We start from the raw sequence: 25,904 nt of genomic DNA, 5'->3' as shown, positions 1-25,904 counted from the left end.
CTTGTACGAAGTGGGAAGGCAACATCCCACTGCGTACAAGCAACAATGCGATTTAATTTCCTTCCAAATGGCTTCGAGACCCAGGATATTTATGACTGCATACCAAAATGGCAAGGCCCCACTAGGTAGCAACTGGGTGGTTCCTTAAAGGGACACTAAAGAAAAAAAACTATCTTTCTCATACTAGTAAATTACTCTTTGTTAATTCAAGAAGTACCACGCTTGCCACGAGAAGACGCTTGTTAGGCAACAAAACGCGCAAAAAGAAAATGCAGGTGCTGAACCACCTTGAATTTCTTGTAGCTAAGTCATGACGTCATGGATTCTGACGGCGTCTACTAGGTCCTACGTAGTTCATCAGTAGAAGTGAAGTACATTGTCCTTCAAGGGGGCCACAGACTTAACAGACCAAGTTTCAGAAAATTTCGTAGAGCCAGTGTCGCCAAAATACAAAAAATGCATTTTGAAATCCGTGACATCAGGTGCGGTGATTTCGGCGCAAAATTTAAAAATGAATCTTTGACCTTGATTTGCTTCATTACTAATGAGCATATGATGATGAAATTAACAACATTAGAGTTCTCACAGTACAATTTATCAATCTAAACTGATTTGTTGCTTCATTTTAGTGGCCCTTTAACATGCACCTAAATAATCATGTAGACTGGTGTTTTTACATTTAACCCCCATCAAAATGCGGTCACCAAGACAAGGAATCGAACCCTCATCCTCAAGGTAAGCAGCTTAACACCCACGCCGCTAAGCTAACACAACAGGTCATAGTAAGAGTAGCTCTATTGGTACGATTCTAGTCATTTTCCTTTTTTGCACCTAACAAAAAAATGCTGTAGAGGATGAATGTGGCAATTTGAAGGGCAAGATGCAATTTTGAAACCTCCTCATGCATGCAAGGTAATAAGTTTCTCATCAGTAAATTCTGCTGCATGTGGGAGCAATCTTATTCAGGTAAACATTAAGGTGTTTATATACAACATATGATGCGGTCTAAGCACATAGGGCACTAGTGACCCGAAAATGGCAAAATCTCAATTTCAAAAATCCACTGAACTGTCATGAAAAATATATAGAGATAAACGAGTTTACACAGGAAAATTAAAAAAGAAATCTACAAGCAAGCATTCACATAAAAAATACGAATTGCTTTTCACAATCCAATTCAAGTTCACTGCAAATGAATTTTTTTTGTACTCACTCAACTTGGTAGCCAGTCATGGTGTCGAATATCATATTGACACGTGCCCGATACCATCCTTTCACAGAAGGATTTCGCACCAAAACAATCTAGAAATAAAATAATCACATAAGAGTTGAACGTTTCATACAAATGAATTATATTCAGCCATTCACTCCTGAATGTCAGAATGTTAGGACTTAGGTTTTCAGAGAAAAAGGGGGAGGGGGATTGGCATAGAATGAAGAGAAAGTTTGTTGAGGATATACTGGTCAGTTACTTCGTTGCCCATTAACGTTGTAAGCAAAGCACATCTGTGGACATGTGGACAAGCACCAAAGGTGACAAATACGAGCATTTACTCCAGGAGCGAGACAAATGGACAAGCTTTTGAAGCAATTTCTCGAGCAGAAAAATCCCAGTTTGGATCAGAATATGGTGAATTTGAAGCAGGCTGACGGTGAAACAAAGGACATTTATAAAGCTGAAAATTTCAAATTTGGAGCAGAACACATAAGGTAAGTGATCATAAATATCACTGCAGTCTTTCCTTTTAGTATCTAGCATTAACACCTGCAGTTGTAGCCAAGACATTAGAAGCACAGAAGATGGTTGTGTTCTGCTTCTTATTGTTTCACCAGATAGTGAAATCACAGTGTGGCTAGTACAGTTCGCGTTATTGCAAGCTGGTACAGCATTCAGGGTCCAATCACGACACCACAGGTTTAGGTAACTAAAAGCTCTTATTTGTATGCACAAGGTGTGAAATGACTATTTCAATCAAAATTGCAATTTCAAAAACTGCTCTCACTGACAAAAGTGCGACTGTGGCAAATCAGGAGAGCACAGCCAAATTGCTTGCTTTCCTTCATAAAATTGCACCATAGGCTACAGCACATGCAGTTTATTTCGCTGTAATAGGAATCTGTAATAGGCATGATTCTGCCATCGATCTGATGTTATGTATAGCGGTTATTTCTAGAAATGTGTCCAAGATCCTCAAAAATAAGAGAAATGAGATATTTGTTTGATGCCTTCACAATTACTACTTCTGTGGTCGCAGGCATCTCAAGATGGTTAAAGAAATAATTTGGGACAGTAATTAAGAAAGTTAATTTAATTAATATTTTAATTAGTGCAGTTAGGCGGTAATGTGAAATGGGAGAATTGAAGTCCTTCATCCAAAGAACCCATTGCAGCTTTGAAATTTTAAAAAAGCGGCCTCTAGTAATAATTGCAAAGTAATGAAATTAAACCAAATTCAGCGGCGAAACCGAAACGCGAATGAGCGCAGCTGCCATATTCTTCTGAGATATCCAGAATGAGTGGGAGTCATTATATCAACCACCAAACGACTTCGTTGTATGGGTGTGCGGGCTGCGCTTGCAATTATAGCACGCATGGCGCACATACGTTAACGAACGCAGAAAAACTATGCCTCTGTAACCATTGCCTTGAATAGTGATGTCATTCTGGTCGTCTGCTTGTTACGCTCATCAGTACTTCGGTTTCGGTTTTGCCGTTGAATTTCATTATGCCCCAATAATTACTAGAGGCGACTTTTTCAAAATCTCAAAACTGCGATGGGTACTTCGCATGAAGAACTTCAATTCTCCCATTTGACAACTGCTTAACTCCACAAATTAAAAAGGTAACTTATCTTTCTTAATTACAGTTGCAAAATGATGTATTTAACCATCTTAAAATGCCTGCCACTACAGAAAAAGCAATTGTGACGGCAGCAAGCAAAGATCGCATTTTCCTGATTTTTGATAACTTTCGGACACATTTCTAGAAACACCCGGCATAAAGTCTAAGTGGGAAAAAATCCTATCAAGATCCTATCACGACCCACGAAGAGTACAGTGCAAAGAAAAAAATGTAGGGGTAAGCCAGAAAGGATGGTGCTTGATGAGCATGTTTGTCACCTCCAGTCAGAGCACAATTGGCCTGGTGTGCGACCGATGGCGGCGCTGCGAATGGCGCCTGTATGACGTCAGAGCGGGGATTCGCGCGCTTTCGTCTGCTACGTAGGCCCAGCGCCGTGTTGAAACCACCGTTGTGGTAAATCTCAACAAAAAAGCAGTTCAGTTGGTTATCTTGCGTATGGTGGCTACTGACGCTGTTCGAACAACCGTGGGACTGCTTTTAATGTTCATTTACAACTACAGCTCTTTGTTTCTTAGAACTGCGGCCGCTTGTCACCGCGACGAGTGGTGCGCAATGGTGAAGTACTGCTCTGTGCCTCAGTGTACTTCGTCCGCTCGTGAAAAAGACGTTAGCTTTCACAACTACCCTAAGGACGCAAAGCTGAAGAAGAAGTGCATCGCAAGCTCAGAATGGGAAAGCGCTCCACGCCTTCATCGACCGTGTGCAGCAAGCACTTCGCGGACAGTGACTTCTGCTACCCACCGTATGCGCGACTCTTAGGTAAGCTTGTGACCGTGTTTAAGCGCCCCGCCAACACTTAAGGCGTTTATTGCACGCAGGCTATAAGCATAGGCGACTTACACCAGGTGTGGTGCCGTCCCACAACCTGCCGCGAAGGTCCCTAGACAAAGAGCCGACGACACGGCCTCCGAATCGCCTCGCAGGAAAGCGCGCCTCGTGAGCTCAGCTGAGCGGCGCAGGATGTCCGAGACTACGGCTGCATTTGGATGGCATACATACGTATTTTACTTATGAAGGCAAGCGTGCCTAGCGGACTGCTTATCATAATGTCATAAGCGAAACCTGTTGCCGCTGTTTAGTGCACATTCTCTCAAAGTTTTCACCTGAGGCAGTGCAGACGCTTTTTTAAAAGCGGAGCTCTTTAAGCTTTTCGTTAGGCTGCGTGGCGTGAAACTGGACCCAGCTTGCCTTTGCCACGTTAATCTCTGTGGCCCTGTGCGTGGTATAATCAGCGATTAACTATTTGTTATATTCTAATACCCCTGCGACGGCCCTGTGCGGTATTAATAGGAACTACGACGTAATATCGTTCTCACTGAACCAACATTACGGGACAAACTGCGATCATGGGCATCGGCAGGGGGGTGTGCAACAAGGCAGCACTTGCGCAGTTGTTTGCAGGACGAAAGCAGCGGCGGTGATGCGATCTCCGTTGACGGCCTCGACCGCGCATTCAACAACGTGGCCTGCGTCGTACACTGCCTCACCCTCGATGAGGCACCACTACCTTTCACAAGCTTTATCTACATACTTGTAGATGCTAGAGAAGGGCACGCTTACTGAAATATCGAAAGCACCACCGTAACTAATAAGTATCGTACGGCGGAAACAAGATAACGAGCGAGAACAGTCACACATAGTTTCACTTTCTAACCAGCAAAGCGGCCGGTGGCATCGGCGCACTCGTCGACCATCCGGGTGATTTCTTGGCCCTGTCGATTGGGCCGCAACTAAAACAAGTTCAAGATTACACTCGGAAACATTTGTCACAGGCGTTAGTTGACCGTCGCGAGGCTGTTCGTTCGACAAAGTTCCCGCCTGAAGCAGACGATCCGCATACAGGAGCAGCGGCTGCTGCAGCGCGGTTGAGAGCGGAGCCGGCGGAGCCCCCGCTCCGACGTCACACGCGAGAGGGCGCCACTCCAAGATCTCGAGGCCAATACCCTTACCATTCTACAAACCATTCCGCACCACAATATGCATAGTTTGGACTTTTTGCCAAAACTTAGTGTGAGTCTTTGCTCCACACACCGTTGCACATGAAATATCACCTGCAGTGTTTACTAGAAACTATACATCATTCAGAAGCACCAGGTTCTCACACACATATACAAGCATCAGGGTCTCGAACATATACAGAAGCATCAGGAAAACGAAACAGCAAATATTCGATTTGCAGAAATAATTTTTCAAATGTTCACAGTTTGTGTTATTACTATTTTAATCCCATGTTTGGCTATCTGCACACTCCTTTTCAGGGCCTTGGTTAAATATGTTTTGGCAGACGTTTGTCTTGTCAGTGACCATTGATTCACAATACATCAACTACAATGTCACTAGCCAGCAATGTGTTAAAATTTGCTGGAGCGATAGCTGTAGGTGAAAGGAGATCTATTCGCAACTTTGTCCTGTGTGGGCTCGCCATCTAAGCCTTTGTGAAATGAGTCCCAAATACTGACTGTGAACATAACGATAGTTTTGCAGAAAATAGGCATTACTGAGGAGCCCCCATTTTGCAATTAATTCAGTTTACTTAAACAGGGTTTATAACTTCAGAAGTTCAATCTGACGAGACTTCCGATTGCATGATTAAAGAACAACACTTGACTTCATCGTGTACCTAAATTTATTGCAAAAGTCAGGCTGGTCTCTACCGCGCTCGGTCTTGGACAATAACATTGCAGAGTATGCTCTTGATAAATACAAGATAAAGTGTGGGAAAGCCAACACACAATGCTTGACAGAGCAATCAAAAGACCAGAATATTTAACATGTCATTTATTCCGCAGTAAACAAACAAGGTGCACACTGGAGAAGTGGCGAAAGGCGAGCTTTTATCATGTGCCATTTGTGGCAAAGAGAAAGCAGCACTGCCAGCAGTCTAACAATGTCTCGACAGGTGAGCAAGTGATGACCCTCAAAGGTCAATGACAGCAATTGCCAAATAGCTATAAGTTCTCATCTAGCACAGGGTTTCTCGAGTTTGAAGACATTAAACAGAGAGTCATATTTAATGGATCTTTATCCAGGAAACACGAGTTGCAAGACCAAACAGTAGCTAGCTATCGCTGAATCCCACCCACTGTGGCTCGTAACATTTATAATTCAAAGCTACTCGCCTGCTATCGGTGTCACGACTAGCAAACAGTAACACAATATCAAAAATATACAATGCTACTTTTATGGAAAAAAAAAGGTCAACATCAGCATGGACCAGATTATACATTTTTTGACATTTTGGAGACCATATTCAGTCCATTATTAAGACGAGGTGATTTCTGAACAGTTCTTATAGTAACAGTTCCAAGACTTTAGTGCAAGTACAGCAAATTTTGCTGCCTTCTCCTCGCAATGCTTTAAATACTTTACGCACCTACTGCAGCGAACATGCAAGGCATTGCTTATGCAACTTCAACTGCCACAACTCTTGACAGCCGTAAGTCGCCTTTGTATAGTCAGTCTCACTTTCCAACAAGTCTGGGAACACTTTCATAAAACTGAATCCTCAGGATGTGAAAAAATAACGCACTAGTGCCCAATCCATGCTTTCACATGAAGATGATTCAACAACCCATAAAAATACTAACTCCAGTTGCTTGCAGTGAAAAAGTCACAGCCCCACTGGCACTTACCAACAACAAAGACATCCTTTAAAACATGAATGTTACACTAAGGGAAAACGGTGAAATGACTGGCAGGACAGCAGACAAGGCAGACTGGACAGGTGCTACCAGAGTACGCTTTATCAACTGGCCCGAAATGTTATCCTTCTAACGAAACCCGAAGCGAACAGCGGTCACCGGTACTTACAGATCCAAGCTCTGGAAGTAGTGGTGTGAGGGGTTGAACATCCCATTTTGTCATGTGCTGGTTCATTTCTGCCTCCATGCCAACAAATTCTCTTCCACTTGGAGACATCTCTGCTCCCACTGCTTCCCTTATCAGAAAGCGAGTAGGCGAGGTCACCTGAAAATACACGTGTATTCCAAAAGGTATTATTTCAGAAACCAAAACATAAAGCAGAAAACAAGCTAAAACAAAACAATGGTTCCGGCTTATTGTTTATAATCTAATACCTATGACAATGATAACTTCTGCGTGATGCAACATCCAGCACGGTGCCTCACTGCAGTTGTGATCACTTCTTTCTTCCCTAGTTATTTCAACTGTACAGCAGTCGGTGCACATGCAAAAGCAATAATAACCAACATGCAATTTTTCACTGTGCACGTCTTACCTTCAAGACAATGACATTCACTCTGTGCTTCCATCCTTGAGCGTTCCTGAACGCTTCTATGGCCATGCTGCCTGAAGTGTAATCTGCAGAAAAAAGAAAAGCTTTTCGTCATAACTGCACTATCACCTATTGTGAGGTGTTTAGCACAGATTTCATTGAAGTTTGCAAGGAATGCTGTTGTTCTCGACCACTTGCAAATAGCAACACAATACGTTCAACATATCCTTATTGGGAAATGCCTTCGTCAACGTAAAGTTGTGCTACTCCCAGGACGCTGCATAAATACTGCTGTCTGTGTGTGCTTTCCTTCTAAACCCTTATTCTATGCATATTGACAATGCTCATATTCATGCGAGTGAGTAAACCGTTCACTGCGCTCCTTGGTATTGATCACCAGCCCTCTACACTGTTCTACTGTTTTCCTTTACAAATCAGACGAAAAACATACATATTCAATATCTACAGGACATTCTCTTCAAATGTTCAGATAGAGTGGGCACAGTGAAAGCTCAAGGCTTGAAAGACTGAAAATGCCATTTTCATCTGTCAGACCCTGTTGCCGTCAAATGCTGCACCACTTTGAATAGCTCATCTGGCCTTTTCGTCGACATCGGTATGCTGCGCTTCTGTTTCCTTCATTGGTGCATCAGCTGATTTCCTCATGGATTCACCCCAAATGGGAAAGTGTGGTGTCACCAACGAAAGGCATCAAAAACACTGACCGAAATTGTGAAACCTTCAGTGGGCACGCCTAAACCTCAGAAGACTGAAAATACCTTGTCTTTTTGTCTTCCAGGTTAGTTAACACACATCTTACAGAAGCACAAATATGTTGCTGTGCCTATGGCAGCAGATTCTTACGAGTAACAGCTTTGATGTTCTTAAGCTATTGTTGTGCAGAGATGCTCAAGAAAATATAGGTATTTCTGTCAACGATATGCATGAAAAGCTTTTTAGGTCAGTAGCGTACCAAGGGGACACTAAACGCAAATATCAAGTTGGCGTGATTTGTCGAAAGAGCGTTCCAGAAACCTTGTAGTACTTGTTTCGTGCCAAGGAGATGCTCAGTTCTGAAATAAAATCCCGTTTTAGTGACCTGCATACCATTAGCGCAATTCAAAACACCCACCTCCGAGAACGGCCTTCTGACGTAACATTTGCTATTCCCCCCCTTTACTGCTCAACAGCCAGCACTGCAACGCAGCAGAGCAGTCAGGAAAACAAAACTTGTTTTTCTCAATGGTAACGTCAAGACATCGTTTTTTTTTTTTTTTTTTTGCATGGATAAGACTGAAATGCACATGTTGCATTTTATTCCAACTTGTAATGCACTGAAATGTTCTTTTTCTTAACGGGTAGTTTGAATACTTGTGGTTTATTGTACTGAAGCCCTCAGTACAATAAAGAAAGAAGATACTATGTCGTTGGGCTTATGTTCCAGAATGTCCTACTGGTGATGCTAATCGTGTCCCACATTTACCTTGATTTCTCGATTACTAAAGTGATGCTGCATATAATACTGACATTTTAGACGTTCTCAAACATTGATCTTTGCCTCTGATATAAAATGTTACTTGCCTTTAGTGTTCCTTTAAGGACGAATTGGCCGAGGTCAAGCAAGAGCTCTAAACTTAACTAAAAAGATTGTAAATACTTTTTTTTAGAGAATAAGCATCTGGTGGTACCAGAAAACCACAGTAGAAAAAATACTTCTTTCATTTTGGCAAAATTTTGAAAAGCCTAAGTCCTACCAGCAATAGACACCACATTTCCTTACACGACTGTAACAATATCCTTGTTTCAGATAACCAGTGCCCAACCATGTTAAACTCTTACATCTGCATTCCCAAAAGAAAATAACAACTACGATCTTACACAGCTGCCCTTGACTGCGCATTAACATTTTGATGTGCCATGTATTCAGAAGCGTTTGCTTGTAGGATGTCATTCCCTTCATACTACTAAGCATCACAGTGAAATCCCCGCACTAGTGTAGCGCACGTATATTCTTCAGTGTGCCTGGCAAAGAAGCACAATGGTCCTATGATGTCTCCCCATGCAAAAATGTATGTAGACAGTCTATAGACCATAGGTGTATCTACCGGGAGGGCAAGGGGGGCACTAGCCCCCCCACTAAGAAAAGTTAGGGGGGCGGAGCCCCCCCACTTTCGACAGTGGTCACTGTCTGCTGCGCACTAGAAAACCATGAACTGAGGCAAACTTTTACTCTGCTTTTACACACCAATCACTTAACTATATAACAAAATTTGTCCTGTGCTTCTGCAGTGGAGAATGTCTCCCGTGTATCACGACCACGCACTGTAGGTTCTCTACACGTGCCTCAAACATTTTCACTTCCATCGAAAGTGCGGCCGCCGCAGCCGGGATTTGATTACACGATCTGGGTTTTCTGGACTAAGGAGACTGAAGTGACAGCAGGGCTAGTTGGTCTTGAGTCATCTCGAATTGACTTCTACAAGGCAAAGTACAACTCGGACAGCAAAGAAGCACAAACACGCAGCGCTGTTTATTTCTCTCCCTCTCTCTCATCAAGGAAGAGTTCACTGAGTTGCACACGTGCACAAACAGCTCAATATCGCTATACTACAATTGAAAAAAAATCACACCATCTCCCGCTAAAGGGGACCTGAGGCGATGCGAAGCAGCGCTTCGGCATGTAGAGCCCGCGTTTCAGAGGGGGAGTGGAAAGAGGCAAAGGGGAGAGGGGAAGTGGAGAATGGGAGGGGAGAGGGGAAATGCGAGAGGGGGAGGGGTCGGAAAGGGGGAGAGGGGAGGTGGTGAGGGGAAGGGGGAGAGGGGGAGGGGAGAAAGGGAAAGGAGAGAGGAGGGGAAATGGGAGGTGGAGAGGGGATGGGAGAGGAGGTTGTGGAGAGGGCTTGCCAGTGATGCTACTGGCTTAGACCACTTTGGAGCAGCTTTTGGAGCAGGCAAAATTGCGTTTTGGAGCAGCAAAACTAGCTTTTGGAGCAGGTGGTAATAGAAGTAATTTCAAAGACACGCACTGTATTCATAACAGACAGCCAATAAAAAAGCAATATTATGCACGAATTTCAAGTACAATAAAAAATTTAAAGAACCCCGAATTATGAATATTAACCTTTTCATCTAACCTAACTGCAATTAGTAAACAAAAAAAGTGACCATAAACAAACACTGAGTCACAGCACCTTTTTACAAGTGACTAGGAAACATGTCAGTTATCACAGATGAGCTTGTACATAAATATCACAGAAACAGCTCACTGCACACGATATAGAAACATAGCATTAATAAAAAAATGACTGAAGACAAAATGAATATAATAAGAGTTTCTACATACTTATACACCAAACATCACAGAAACAGCACATTAAATATCACAGCAAATTTTTCCGCAGTGATAAATAGCATGAGACTCAACAACAAATAAATAGGCTTTTCACAAAATAAGTTGACTCCCGCATAGCAGCATGGCTAATGATCAACTACAAATGCATCGACGTAAAACACTCAGTACACTGGTATACCAATCAGGGGTACCATTCACGCACATGGCTACTAAATGTGAATACACATAATTAAAAAAACAAATGCAAAATGACTACCAAAAAACTTCTTTCGGTGCTTCAATAAACTAGTGTAAAAAAAAAGACCAAATGAAAACTGTCACAAGCACAAAAAAGATTAGAATAGCAACTTTTAAAAAATGGTCAGAAGTGCGCAGAAAGGTCACTTGCGGGCAGGCTTCTTTTTTATTTTCAGCCATTTTTTGAATGGCCATCTCAAGTCGAGATTTCCCTGAAGCTAAAAGAGAATTTCCACTTTCAACTTCGGCAAAGTCCTTTGTTTTAAGACCATGGGCAATCAGAAGTTCAGCATTTGTGAGCATCTTCTTAGCAGTCTCCACTTCCTTTTGAAGATCTTGACCTTCGCTGCTTGGGCCTGCTTCTGGCTCCTCACGTGGCCGCTTAGCCGACTGTTCTTTCTCCAAGGCAAGGCGTTCAGAGTACCTCTTCTTTGAATTTCTCACCACCCTGAGAATCTCAGGTGTAATAGTGTAACTACTGGGGTCAGAGCCAGAACGCTTACCATAGGACACAACATGGCGAATGCCATTGATGCTATCTAGTGTCAGCTGATCCCTGGCGTGCAGTAACTAGCGATTTTCGCTGAAGCCTCTTTCTACATCAGCATTGCCGTGAGGGATGCCGCGCACGAACTCCAGTTAACGTTCACGCACCTAGCAACTCATTGGACTGAAGCAGCATGCACGACCGCCAGCTACCGCAACAGTACAGGGCCAGAGAAGCGACAAAGCCGAGTATGGTTTGACTTGGCTCATATTGCATCCTGTACACTTGTACAGCGCGATGTCGCTCTCAATGGGGGAACCTCATGTACAGTAGACTGCCGATTTTTCGGACGCCCGATTTTTCGGACATGCTCGAAAATTCGGACGCTTTCGTGGCACCGTCACCAGCCCCATAGACTTCAATGTATTAGAACGTCCGAAATTTCGGACGCTGAAGCTATTCCGCGTCCGATTGTTCGGACTTTCTGCCCAAATTGCAGGTCCGAAAGGCATTGTTTGAAGCCCCCACTTCTGCCGCGTCTATTATCTCGTAGGTTCGAACCAGCGCTTTCGCGAGTCGATCTGTTTGAGACAAAAGCAGAGTCCGAAAGTCAGCTTTGCCGCAATGCCGAATCGTTATGGGGTGAAGCAGACCAGAAATTCAAAGGGGCCGCTATTGCGGCGCCGTGTGGCGATGTTACGGATAAGCAGCGGAAATGCACTGAGGCGTGATGGCGGCAGCTGGCACACGCGCCAGTACGGCTTAATCGCTGACAACCCTTACGATAAGTATCTTCAGTTAACTGCTCGGTAGTGCACGTGACCTAGCGCAGTTGCATGCGTACTGCACGCATTTAATAGGCGAGAACCCAAATGCGCCGCGCCGCCATTCCTGCTGCGTCTTTGTACGAGACCGCTAAGTGCGCCGCATAGACGCGTTGCCTTCGCGGACGAAACCAGCTCGTCATTGCCGCGCCCGTGTGCGGCCAGGAACTAAGTGCGCATCACGAACCCTTTCATGATAAATGCGTGCGTACGATACAGCAACAGTAAAGTGACGGCGTCGGCTTAGTTGGCGATGTGCTGCACACAACTAGAAACGATCGGCTTGACACGGCAGCAAATGCTGCGTATCGGCGGCGATTCGGCGATGTGTGTGCGCATCGTTTACATGCGCACACGCATCGGAGAAAGCCGGACGAGTCGTCCGCTCTTCCGCCATAGTTTCTGTGTTCCGCGTCATCGTTTACAAACGCTTCATGCGAGATAGCCGTAATCTATTCCGCGCTTTGCTGTTATCGGTGGCGCTCATCACAAGATGCAAAAGTGGCGGTTGGCACGTACGTAGTTAAGCGGAGTTCGCGGCAGGTACCGAATGTATTTGCGAGAGCCTGGGCGCGCACCAAAATGCCCGATGATTGTACTGGGAGGCATTAAAGCTATTTCGGACGTGGCTGGGGCGATTTGACCGCTTCAGCTAAATAAAAAAGCATGAATTTGATTTTTCGGACGATTTCGCGGTCCCTAGGGAGTCCGAAAAATCGGCAGTTGACTGTAGTTAGTTTCGTTTCTGAAAGTCGGAGTACACCCCTTTGGCGCAGGCTTGGCGCAGAATCGCCAAATTTTGAGGAAATGTAGCAGGTTGTAGCAGCCAGGGCACTTTGGCGCAGTCTGGCGCAATTGGCGCAGCAGTAGCATCACTGGGCTTGCGCATGCGCGGTAAGGGTGGTCACGCCACACCACCACCACCGGATTGAACTCCGCTATAAGATGCTTCACATCTAATATTTATTATACTCATATTAACACATCTCGCCAGCTGCTATAAGTAGCCGCTGCCAATGTGATCGGCGGGTAGCCTTCTTGAATTACATTCAGAATGAGACACTGTCCGGCTATTCCAAAAAATGTGTATGTATTGTTCAGCATAGTAATGCGGTTTAGTGTGCACACGTAATTTTACCACCGCGAGATTTCACAGATTCGTGACGTCGCGTAACAAGCACGCGATTTTAAGGCACAGCGAACATTTTTGACGAACGGCGAGAAACCAATGATCAAAAATATGCCGTATTGAAAATAGCCTACTTTCTTATTTTTTATGTAGTCGTGCATGAGTGGTCATTACGCAATGGAAAACTTTGGGGTCATTTATCGCATCGCGTTACGAGCAGCTGCCGTGTGTATGAGCCAGAAAATTTTGACCATTCATAAACAGCTAACGGCCAATGCGGAAGGGAAAAAATTCCGGGTAGTTTTACATCATAATCACCTATAACTTTTTCCAAAGAAAAATTGTGTTTACACGGCTTGCATAGGCGTTGTTATGACTGGCAGTCGGTGGCGACGCGCTGGCCATCAGAATCGGCGGGCGAGGCGTTCTCACACTGCTAGAACACCTGCATCTTTCCTGGAAACGGCGTTCCCGGGACGGCAAAGCCGGAGACAATGGGCCACCTGGGCCTGACTTGGTATGCTGCCGAAACGACATGACCTGTATCTTTGGACAGGAGTCGCTGCAGACCCTTTTCTGCCTTCGTTCTGCACGTTCTGCCTTAGGGAAAGAATCGGAGCACGAGGAACCTGTTGTCCTGCTTCCCCCACCTGCGTGCCGTCGACCGCCGGACCCTTGCTGCTTCAAGAGTGCAACGACCCCTCAGCGACAGTGAAATGGACTGTGCCATGGTGGGTGGGGTCGTATGTGTGATTGGTGGTCATCAAGAAGGAGGAGCCAGCCGGAGGGGTTAAAACGACGGTGCTGAGTGAGAAAGGGGGCTCTGAGCCCTCAGTAACAGGCTCATCCAATTTGCTCGTCGCTGAACTCTGACCTTGTCACGATGTAAATTGAGTGTACAAAAAGTGCCAGTAAACTTGTTATTGTTTTCCCATCTTGCTAGCATCAGTTCCTCAACCCGGAGACTCAACTACGCTACCAAACGGAGTCCGGGTACGACGCTGCCCTATCGTAGCAACAACCTGGTTGCCGAGAAGGGACGGATCCAAATACCCAGGCACGACAACTGGTGATCAGCGCTGGGATCTGAAGCTACAAGCGACAACAACAGTCGGCCTAAGGGAATGCAGCTGTCTCGAGACATCGATCACGTGTGGGTGAGTGCTTGGCTTTTCCTTTGATGTGGACCAGGTTCTAAACGAGGGTTTTAGAACTGGTAGATAACTTTGCTGAGAGACTCAAGGTTACGTACTCCCGGATAGTTATTTTGGAAGTAGCGGGCACTCAGGACGATCATGGATTTAGAGAAGCTGCAGGAGCCGGACTTGTTGCTGTTATGTAAGGAATTGGGGATTGTTACAAAGGGTTTGGCAGGAAAATCCCTAATCATACAGGCAATCATTGATTTGGGGGCCGATGATGAGGAGCTCTGTGAAGAATGGGAGGTCGTCAACCAAAAAAAGGAAGAGCAGCTCAGACAGCAGGAAGAACAGAGGCGCAAGCGTGAAAGAGAGGTAAGGTGGCGTGAGCGCGAGATTGAGATCCGTAAACTAGAAGTCAAGTTGGAACTCCTGGAGTTGAGTAAGAGGTCAGGCAGTAGTCCCCAACGAGTGGTACCTCTTCTCAACAAAAAGGCAGAGTTCAAGATGTCAAGGTATATGCAGCCATATGTGGTATCAGGGGATATCTGCCTATATCTTGCAGAATTTGAACAAATGTGTGAAGAACTGTCTTTTGAGCGAGACACTTGGTCTCAGGGGTTATTGTCAGTCCTGCCCAGTGAGGCAGTTGAGGTTGTTGCGCGATTCCGTGAGAAGGACGCGGACAACTACGATGTAATTAAGGCATCTTTATTCCGGAGTTCCGGAATATATGGTATAAGAGAGGAATGGCGCGCAGAACTCGAAAGGGAGAAAGAGAGACAACGCCGCGCAGAACTCGAAAGGGAAGAAAAGAGGCGTGAGCGTGAAAGAGAGAAACGCCACGTAAAACTCAAAGCAAAGAGACAGGCGTTCGAGGAAAGGAGGCGTAAGCGTAAGAGCAAGAGAGAGAACAAAGAGCGAGAGGTCGCCGTTGGTGGGATCGCACCAAAGAAAGGCCCGAGCTTTCAAGAGTGCATGAAGGTAAAGCAGGTTGAGAATGAGGCCTTGGCCGGTCTAGAGTTAGAGACAATTCCGAAAGACGTTCCTTGCGTGGACGAGGTTTGTGCCAGCCGCCCTGATGGGCTCAAGGAGGAGCTGGAAACCTTCCTCGTGCCTCGAAAGGACGTTTCGGAATCGTCAAACGTACACATGGTTAGTGTGGTGGCTGACCATAGCAAGGACGCGACGCTTCAAGGGTTAGGCGATACCGTCGGTGAGGGCCCAGCATTAGATTTTATCAGCGCTGACGCAGATAATTTGGCCCGACAGTCTGACGTGGCGGAGAATTCAAGAGGTGTGAGTGAGATAGAAGGTGTAGCAGAAACACCAACGAGCTGCACGGCTCCGCATGTCGCAACCCGAAGCCATGATGGATGCGTCATGGGAAAGAATGTTTGCCAAAAGCGCAGAAAAAGAAAGAGGCGGAAGCGTTCGGCGGACGTTTTAGAACCGTCAAAAGTAGATACGGTTAACGGGGCGGCCGACCAGGGGTGCAGCGATACCATCGGAGAGGGCCCAGTTTCAGAATTTGTGAGTGTTGACACAGATAATATGGCCCTAACGTCCGACGTGACGGAGAAATCGAAAAGCTTGCGCGAGAAAGAAGGTGTAGTACAAGCACCAACGAGCGACACAACTCCGCATGTCGCGACCCGAAGCGATGATCGAGGTATCGAGAGAAAGGATGTTCGCCGACAACGTAAATTGAGGCATTCATTCAGCCGCAAGCAGCAGAGGGAGAAAGCAAGGTGCGCTCCCACGACGGAAGGCGAGGTTGAGATTGACAGTTTCGGGAAAGCACCTGGGTCCAAGTCGTCAAGTCAAAGTCGAAAGACAAAGGGAGAATGACAAAGCACAAAGGGAGAAAGACAAAGCACAAAGGGAGAATGGACAGGGTTTCCCCCCGTTTCTGGCATTCCATTCGCCTTCCTGAGGGGAGCCGACAGAGGTGCCGAATGAAGCGTGACTGTAGAATGCCACTAGAAAGCCTGCAGGACCGCGACTCCATCGGGTACGATTCAAGCGAATCTAATTGAGAAAAGGGGAACGTGCGGGCAAACTAGGATTACTCATTGTTTTGTTAGGAATGTAGAATTCAGCCAGTTTAATTTTGTGGGTTACGAGATGCGGTGTAAAGTTTTAAGAAGAAAAACCGCGCAGCAGTAAAGGCTGAAGAGAGCATCGAAGTTCTTTAATCATAAGGATGAACTTCTGAAGGTTTTTTTTTTTGTGCGAAACTTGTAATTTTTCTAGTTTTGAAAGGTTTAGTCCGATATCGTATGCGTTCACCTTCATGTCGATTTGGGGTGAATACGCATTTGAGGAGAGATATCTGCATCAGCTTGCGAAATGAGTTTGGCACTGAACGGTGCAGTTTTCGTTACGTGCTAGTTGGATTGACAAGCATTTGGTGCAAGGTTTTAGCATAAAACCAATGCAGATGTTTGAGGTGCTTTTTGAAGTGTATTACACCAGGGGTTATTTTTTTTTTTTTTACAATGCGTGTTGTAACGTAACGTAAGGTTAAGCTTTTAGAAGAACTAAGAGGGATTAGGTGAGTGGTTAGTTGTACTTTGTCTTTTGCAATGCTATAGGAATGAGATATTGAAGCGCTCAGGAGAGCACAGTGGTTTTTATCAGAGGCGTTGGCATGGGCAGGTAACTTTAACCGAATGAACCTGTTAGAAGGCAGTGTTTATCCCATTATGTTTCGTTCTTTTTTTCGTGAAGGAATAATGATCGAGTGATCACACAAGCAGATCATTACGCTTTTCCAAACGTTATGGTGTGAGCGATTGTCCCGGCAGGTATGAGACGCGGTTGAACCTTTTGTTGGGGTTCTGACTGTAAAGGATGAGAAGGTCGTTTTGCAGGTGCAATCGTAGACTACTTAGGTCATGGCGTAGGCCTAGGTTTTAGGAAACCTAGTGAGCTTAAGAGCTCAGGAGTAGCAGACTATCCACGGCCCAAAACAAAGAAGGTCGAAGGGACGTTTTGGGGCTTGCTGGAATGCAATCATTGCATCCGAGTTTATTCATCGTTGGCCACCCCTTGACCGATGTTCATCGCGGGACAGAACAGGCAAAAGTAGTCTAGGATGAAAAGAAAGAAGCTGCCTTCTTAAGCGTGAAGGCGGTACTGATTAACCGTCCGGTTTTGCGCGCTCAGGATTTCGACCGAGAGTTCACGGTCCAGAGATATGCGAGTGATCGAGGCCTAGGTGCCGTTCATTGTCAGAAAGATGACGAAGGTAATGAACATGCCGTGCCCTACTTGAGCCTAAAATTGAGCTCTCGTGAGATGGCGTACTGCGCTTCAGAAAAGAAGTGTGCTTGCATTGTGTGGGCCATTCATTAGTTGCAGTGTTATCTCAGAAGCATGAAATTCAGCGTAGAGACGGACCATTATCCCCTTGCCGGGCTGCAAACCGCGACATCAAAGAACAGTCACCTTCTGAGGTGGAGTTTGATTTTTAGGTAATATCTTTTCGACATTAAGGATAAGAAGGGCAAAATTTGAGTGGAAACGCTGATGCGCTTAGCCGCTCTTTCTAAGCGATTCTGGGGTGCTCTTCCCAATGTCTCGAAATTGATATTGGAGTTTTTTTTCGTGCAGCTATTTGTGTGATTGAGTAATGTAGCACGTTTGGTTCCTCAGCATAAGTAAGTCCTGAGAGTTTTGAGTGTGAGAAGTTTGTTTACCAACCCTCTTTTGGCCTGGTTTACTCGGAGGCAGCCGAGTGCTTGTTCGGCATGTGGTTGAGTTTCAGAGAGGCCGAAGAATTTGGGTTGCAACTGACCAGACAATGCTTCAAGCGAAGACGAGCTTTGGGCATTCAACGGTGGCGAATTCCGTCGACCCTTCGAGCAGCAGCGGTGGCTGCTACCCTCCGTTTCTCCACTGGCGAGGGAGGAGGCTGTTATGACTGGCAGTCGGTGGCGACGCGCTGGCCATCAGAATCGGCGGGCGAGGCGTTCTCACACTGCTAGAACACCTGCATCTTTCCTGGAAACGGCGTTCCCGGGACGGCAAAGGCGGAGACAATGGACCACCTGGGCCTGACTTGGTATGCTGCCGAAACGACATGACCTGTATCTTTGGACAGGAGTCGCTGCAGACCCTTTTCTGCCTTCGGGGAAGAATCGGCAAGCACGTTCTGCCCTTCGGGGAAAAGAAGAGTACGAGGAACGAGCCCGAGGAACCTGTCGCCTTGCTTTCCCCACAAGTGTGCCGTTGACCACCTGACCCTTGCTGTTTCAAGAGTGCAACGACCCCTCAGCGACAGTGAAATGGACTGTGCCATGGTGGGTGGGGTTGTGTGTGTGATTGGTGGTCATCAAGAAGGAGGAGCCAGCCGGAGGGGTTAAAGCGACGGTGCTGAGTGAGAAAGGGGGCTCTGAGGCCTCAGTAACAGGCTCATCCAATTTGCTCGTCGCTGAACTCTGACCTTGTCACGATGTAAATTGAGTGCACAAAAAGTGCCAGTAAACTTGTTATTGTTTTCCCATCTTGCTAGCATCAGTTCCTCAACCCGGAGACTTGACTACGCTACCAAAGGGAGTCCGGGTACGACGCTGCCCTATCGTAGCAACAACCTGGTTGCCGAGAAGGGACGGATCCAAATACCCAGGCACGACAGCGTACTTTTAGAGGCCGGAGGGCCTTCCAAGCAAAGTAGAAAACAGCGCAATTCAATGAAGACAAAGACCGAACAGGACCACCACTCTTTTTTTTATTTTTTGTTTTATCCTGTTTGGTCTTTCTTGTCTTCTATTATTGCGCTATTTTCTACTTGAAGTTCGCACGCTGCAAGCAAATTTGCAAATACAAATACGATGAGTATAAGGAATGTACTGCGCTCCTAATACCACAAATTCTTACTTAAAAGGAACTTGTGCGTGACATGTTAACAATAACAGTTATATAATAATAGTAATAATACCAATGCGCCAGAAACACTGCTTCGACTAGGAGCAAACCAAGGCAAAATATAAGAGATGCAAACCTAAATATCTGCGAAAAAGTGTAGTACTAATTATGGAAAAAATGTGCAGTCATTGTTGCCTACATTAAAAAACGCAATTATTAGTGAGCAGCTTCTAGGCATTCTCGATGCGACAAGAACTGGCGCTGTGCTTGTCTCATTTATTCTTTGTGGCCCGTCCTGGTTTGGGCTGAAGTTTTCATCAAGCATAAAATTGTGTGGGTAATGTACAAAACGTGTTGCTTGCAATACTATTACACGCAGAGCACTTATGTGTATGGTTGTCCTAGTGTATGCTACGTAGAATTGACTGTACTTTTTCTGTAATGTTATTGAACACTACTAACGAAATTCTATCTCTGTATATGTAGAATCGCATCAAATTGAGTGCAGTTCTCTTCTCTCTCTGTCTGTCTGTCTGTGTGTGTGTGTCCCAGCTATCTTTAGCCAAGGGTTAAAAAATACAATATTAGAGGCAGGTGAGTGAAGTCAGTCGCAAATTGCTGACAGCCACCTTACGCACTACAGATATTTTGTTTTGTAATTAACTAATTTGTTAATTTGGACAATTTAACTAAATTGCTAAATATTGACTTTAGGCAAGAAATGCTGCTTGCAAAGTTTGAGAGAGTCTTCAGAAACCCCAACTGCATTATTTGCGATAAAGAAAGTCTCACGTATACCCTTTTTTCCAAGCTGCAAAGAAAGCCCACGAAATACGAAAAGAACCACGTGACTAGCGCCCGCACGCGCCGCGAGAATGCTGCCCTCAGCCGTGGCTTGAGCGAACGAAATCAGCTGTGGCCGCGACTCGCCAGCTCCGTTGCAGCGGTAGGCTGATAAGTGGGCGGTGGTTTCACGACCCAGTGACAAACTTCCACGCTTTCAGACAGTGCATACCTCCAAATACTATAAATGTGTGTGCTGGCAGTATGAAACGCGCATAGAGAAGGGAACTACTTTCTAAGGAGGTTACATGGGATATTTCCTTGAAGGTGAAACATAAGCTCTGTGTGGAAGTAAAGTAAGCAAAGGTTACACATGTAAAGCGAAGAATCATTGTGTACGTCAGGCAGAGCACAAAGCAATGAGGTGCCAGCAAGTGCAAGGAATAAGAACCTGAGTCACCATGCTGATGTGTACTAACGGCTACTTTAAGTGGGCTGCAGTGTACACGAGCGCAGGAGAAGACGAGCACTTGATACCAGCCGATATCGAGAATTTGATGTACAATAGGAGGCTAACGATGAACGGGAGAAATGAATAAATTGCACTCATGCTTGGGCAGGTTGAGTCAAGATAAGTTCAATTGGGTTTAATGATGCAAAAGCAACTTAGCGTATGCTGCCTTGCCACATGGGATATAAAGTTTCACTAGTAATGCAGCAAACACAGTAGCACTCTAAATCATATTTAAAGTATCACTTTTGCCCAAAAAGCTGATCACTTCAGCCAGACGTACTAGAGGCACTGTGGGGCAAGGGAGGATAACAACAACAACAAAAAGAATGAAGCCCTCTGGACCTCTGGCAAGGACTAATACATTTCAAGACAACTTATTTCCCACCAGCAACACTGGACTTATAAAAGTATTCTACTATCAGTTGTAAAGTTGCCAAATTTCGTTCTCAAGGAACATATTGTTTGTAAGATACGATATTAAGATTTTAGTAATCATGCATTTGTTGTTTCGTATAAGCTTTCGGCATATTGCATTTGTAGTGCATTGTGCTGTAGTATTTGTACCATTGCACCTTTGTATTACACCACTGTACCGCAAATTGCACCATTTACCCCGTAGAAGTGCCCCTCTTGCTGGGGCCGTAATGGCCTGCAGTGTTTTCAAATAGATAAATATTCGATTTGGAAATTTTACTATTCGGAAAGATATTCTTAACACTGAGCACGGGGGCTGGCTAATCCAGCACGCCGCCACCTAGTACAAAAACCTCGCCAAGTAAAGGCCACAACTAGGTTGTTGAACATGTATGTAGTACGTAAGAACAACTTCAAATGCACAACACAACAGAGTAGTTCGAAACATGCTCAGTCGCGAAGGTCAGTGTGCACCAGGACGAAACACCTGAAAAGAGAACATTGCGCGCTGAACAGCAATCCTGTGTTTGCATGTGAGCCGCACAAGACTGCGGCTCGTGCACAAAGATCACGTTGTAAGACAAATACACGCGTTCAAGGAAAACGGTTCGTATTCAACGCGTCCGTCGCTGTCATTGCTCTAAACAATGGTGACGACAGAAGTCGTGCTGTCCCTGCTCATAGCCCTATCTTCAAAAAAAAAAAAAAAAAGCGGTGACAGTGATCAAACAAGCAACTGCAGTACAAAGTAGATAGACAGGCTTTAGGAAAAGCCCCATACATCGTCAAACAGAGCGCGAATATGCCAATTCTCGTATCATTGTCGCATTCCGTCTCCGCACTCCTTTCTTGATTGAGACGCTGTCATGCGTGGCAGTGCAAAACGAATGCACACGGTCAAATGGCTGTGTTCTTCCGTGCTTCACAAAACGACTCACCCATTCAAACAATTCCCGCACCTCAGTGAATTGTCGTAAGACGTCGCCAAGCATCCCACGTGCGATCTGCCATTTCATGCACGTGATAACTCGCAAAAGCTAACCGCGCAACCCCGACTCCGCGTCTACTGAATCCCTGCGCCTGCGCTAGGAGGCGTTGCCTCTATCTGTGGTCCTACGGCGCTGCGGTGGCTGCATCTGCTGGCCATTGTGTTCTGTAAATATAGATCAATGCACTTATCATTGTAAATAAAGAATGTTGTTCACTGTACGTATATAAACGATAAGAGAAGTAAGATATTAAACAGCATATTAAAAAGTTTGTGATCTAAAAGTCGGCGAATCCTTGTTACCAGCCAGCAACACACCAATCCAATGTCAAGTGGAGGTTCGAAAGTCGAGCTACAGTGGCTGTAGTCGAGCGTCGCACGAGCGAAAGCAGCGTTCGGTGGTTTGCGCACTTGAAGAGTGGTTGTCGTGAGACTTCTTTTTTAAAAAATGGCAAGAGACACCTCAAAGACGAAACTTTCAAGGCACCTCCTCGACATGAAGGTAACAGCGTGGTGTATTTTATGCGTAAGTTACCTGCGTATTGCAGTTCGTGTTGACGTTTGTATCACATCTTGCAGTTTATGAAAAAAAGCAAGGAAAAGGCGCAAAAGGACGAGGAGGATGAAGAACATCGCTCATTATTCAACAGCGATGCAATGGACACCATAAAAAAGGAGGGGTACGTTAATACCGAGCTAGGAAACACGCGGTGAAGTCGGATACACGCGCTAGCATAGGTTGTGTGTGTGTGTGTGTGTGTGTGTGTGTGTGTGTGTGTGTGTGTGTGTGTGTGTGTGTGTGTGTGTGTGTGTGTGTGTGTGCGTGCGTGCGTGCGTGCGCGCGCGCGCGCGCTAAACCCATTTCGGGGCCTTTCGTGTGCTGTTGAATTTGTAAATGTTTGAATGTTTAATCGCTGGGACGTTTTCCTGCGATTTTAGAAAAATGTGAGAGCGCTCATCTAGATGGGCAAGGTCGTAGTCTTCATCAACAGCGGTTGAGCACATATCGCCAAAGCGAACATTCCTGCAAGGGGACTTCGTCAGGACGTCAGACTTTTAATATCCCCGTTCTCAGCATCATTGTTTACATTGTTTTTTTGCTGTTTTAATTAGATTGCGCTATTGTCATTTCACAAGGGGTGTGAGAATAACGATTTTACAGACCGAATCTAATAATGCCAAAAGCAAATCATAGCACTTTTCAAAATATTGAACAGCCATTTTTAAAAATAATATAAAACTATGTTCATATCCTCGTCATCATCATTTTAGCATTAGAATCGCACAAGGATCATCAGGAACAACTCAGCAGATTCTTTGCATGCACATAACTTGTCACAGAATGCAAACAATCATTGTGTAGCCATCAAAATCTGCCTACCCGAGCAATGTAGCCTGCTGCACTTCATAAGGTCTCCTGTTTTATGACTATACAATGCCCGTGGAGATCAAACTTATTGTACCATTGCAGCAGGCTTGTGTTTCTTTTTCTGGTGCAGTTGACATATCGAAGTATTTGTAAACGATCCAAAAATATATTGGTACTCGCCCATAGCAGCTGTTCAATTCAATATTCGAAATTTTAAAATATTTTCACGCACTACATTTCACAAAAATCTCCTCTTGATCATGCTTATGTTGCATATGTTATTGTTTTTTTTTTCTTTTTTTTTTAGGTCACGTTACATTATTCAAGAAAGCTATGCACCTTGCTTAGGCCTTGTTCTTCCTAGAATGTCCTTTAAGGGCCGTAATCCAGAAATTGAGGTGAGGATGTGAAAGATTGGATTCTGTTTGCTGCATGCTTACAAGCTGACTATAAATTTCTAATTAACTACTTTTAATGTTTTAGCGATTAATGCAAGGTGAAAATGAAAAGGAGCCTCCAACATGCAAAATGCCTGGCATTCCAGATGAAGAAATGGCTGAAAGGTGAAGCATTGTTCAGTCATTGTGCACCTTACCAAATGTGCTTTTGTTGTTTATCAACTGTTTGCTTTATCAATATCGGCCTTTTCATCATATAGCTAAACGCTTTCTTAAAACAAAAAATAATAACTATCTCAAATGCTGATAAAAAAACCATACTTAAGACCGGCACTTTGCACATATGTAGACATATACAGCTTGACAGCACTAAGGGCAATTAAGCAAATTTTTTGCATTGCAGTCAAGTAGTGCCTCCTATTGTGTGCTGTCTGCCACAGACAAAACCCAGGCGTAAAGTGGAAGCTTAAGTTTGCGTCATCACACTTCCAATTTAAATACATGTCAAGTGAAGAAATGCCTTGAATAAGTGTCCTTGAGCCACTGTAGTGTAAGTTGCCTTAATTAAACAAACTTTAAAAGTGTAATGTCTAATAGGAGCAGAATTTTTGTTCAGGGACACCTCACCAGGTATCGGCATTGCAAACGGGCACTGCACATGCATTGCTCAATGTTGACCGGGTTGGCAAAGTATGAAAGGGCTTAACATAGGTTGCGGAATATTGCGCTGCATGGGCGTAACAGGGGGGACACTTTCTGTGCCTCCGTTAGTGTTCCCCCTGTTACGCCCATGTAGTGCAATATTCCACAACCTATGTTTAACTTGTACCAACTAGCCCAAAGGAGTGCTTTATGAAATGGCTGTGTGGCATGAAAATAGTAGAAATTTCTTACAGAAAACTGCACGCCCTTCCTTTCGAGGGAGCCATGTTTTTAGAGTGAGTGAAAGTCTCGTGCATACACTATGCAACGAGCACTATTTGGGACATTGTTGACTGGGGTCCCACGAAGAGCATGCAGTGCCACCACTGACACTGGGAAGAAACATAAAAGGCGAAAAAAGAAAGATACTGTAGAAATTAACTGGTGTCAGTTGTTGTTATTGTCAAATACCATACCAGCAACTCGAAGACACACGTCACCACATTGAGAAAATGCACATCTCAACACATTTGCTTCCACAAAGGAAATTCTTGAGGAAACCATCGGCATTGTGGAAATGTGCTTGTTTGCATACGGGACATCCTGAAAGCTGTTCTATTATGCATCTGTGTCATAGTGATGATTTATGTTTATACAGTGGACACGTGCACTGTACTGATATCACTCACATGCTTGTGTGTTTATGTGGGTGACATCACACAGGAGCTCTTGAGGCCCGTGTACTTAGATATAAGTGGTTGAAAACTCCAGGTGGTTGAAATTTCCGGAGCCCTCCACTATGGTGTCCCTCATAAACATATCGTGGTTAAACCCCAACAATTATTATGCCACACAAGAAGCTGGATGACTTTACACCATAAGGTGTATTGCTCATCTGAAACACATTGTGCTAGCATTTGTTAATGTTTGATTGGCATATAGTATTTACTCTGATAATAGCCATTGCCTCTCATCTGCCTTTCGTTTGTTAAACCATTTCTCATATTCTACTCGTCAGGTACTCCACTCTTGTTGACACAATGGCTAAAAAGTTTGACAAAAGAAAACAAGCCACCCAGTGTTCTCAAGAGATGACTCACAAGACAAAAGTGCCGAAGCGCTTTAAGTTTCAGAAGCCATCAGATGATTGAGCAGGCAAGAACTTTCCTGGTCGTACACAAGGACTTTGAGCTATGTTCTCATTGTACATCTGTCAACAGCAGTTCACCTTTCAGCCTCATTGCATAAAGATACCACATTTGTGTTGCATAACTGTGTTCTGTGCTCATGCCGACATAAATGTAATTGCTTTTGTTATGACCATCACAAGTAGAAGGAGGCAGGCACACTTCCAGGTGTATGTGTGTTTTGAGAAGAGAAAGGGGTGAGGGGAGGGTCTGAATTAGTGATGATGATGACAATGACTGCACAAATGTTTATGGTCAATCTAATAAATTTATTGCGGTCATAGTGAGCTTTCTGACTTTTTTTCTTTTCTTCCTTCTCTCACTATTTCTTTTTTGAAACAAGAAGCACTGACATTCGAGCATGCTGCTTTACTTCTGTGTTGGTCTTGATGTAAATAATTTTCTGAGGCATGTGTAGATACAAATTTCAAGCATGTGGGGGTCAAAACATCTCCACTGGATCCATTGATGA

At 44.8% G+C, this 25,904-nt stretch overlaps 2 protein-coding genes across 2 annotated transcripts in view; one reads left to right on the top strand and one right to left on the bottom strand.

The window, feature by feature from the left end:
• LOC119374170 (putative ATP-dependent RNA helicase TDRD12) overlaps nt 1-22,012 on the bottom strand; it is a 177,804-nt gene extending 155,792 nt beyond the window's left edge. Inside the window, exons 1-4 of the mRNA XM_037644234.2 lie at nt 21,787-22,012; nt 7,101-7,183; nt 6,674-6,829; nt 1,214-1,302 (exon numbers count right to left, since the gene is read on the bottom strand). Of these exons, the coding sequence (XP_037500162.1) occupies nt 1,214-1,302; nt 6,674-6,829; nt 7,101-7,183; nt 21,787-21,790 (332 nt within the window). The 5' untranslated portion in view covers nt 21,791-22,012. The remainder of the gene's footprint in view (nt 1-1,213; nt 1,303-6,673; nt 6,830-7,100; nt 7,184-21,786) is intronic.
• Nucleotides 22,013-22,182: 170 nt separating this feature from the next.
• On the top strand, nt 22,183-25,521 carry LOC119374180 (M-phase phosphoprotein 6). The gene is made up of 5 exons (XM_037644243.2): nt 22,183-22,338; nt 22,416-22,516; nt 23,513-23,603; nt 23,689-23,768; nt 25,264-25,521. The coding sequence occupies exons 1-5, from the start codon at nt 22,285-22,287 to the stop codon at nt 25,394-25,396; spliced, it is 459 nt and encodes a 152-aa protein (XP_037500171.1). The 5' UTR covers nt 22,183-22,284; the 3' UTR covers nt 25,397-25,521.
• Nucleotides 25,522-25,904: the final 383 nt, after the last annotated feature.

The sequence above is a fragment of the Rhipicephalus sanguineus genome, chromosome 1, assembly GCF_013339695.2.
Source record: "Rhipicephalus sanguineus isolate Rsan-2018 chromosome 1, BIME_Rsan_1.4, whole genome shotgun sequence".
Classification (NCBI taxonomy): domain Eukaryota; kingdom Metazoa; phylum Arthropoda; class Arachnida; order Ixodida; family Ixodidae; genus Rhipicephalus; species Rhipicephalus sanguineus.
The sequence above is the reverse complement of the archived record's forward strand: the minus strand, read 5'-3'. Positions and strand labels throughout refer to the sequence as shown.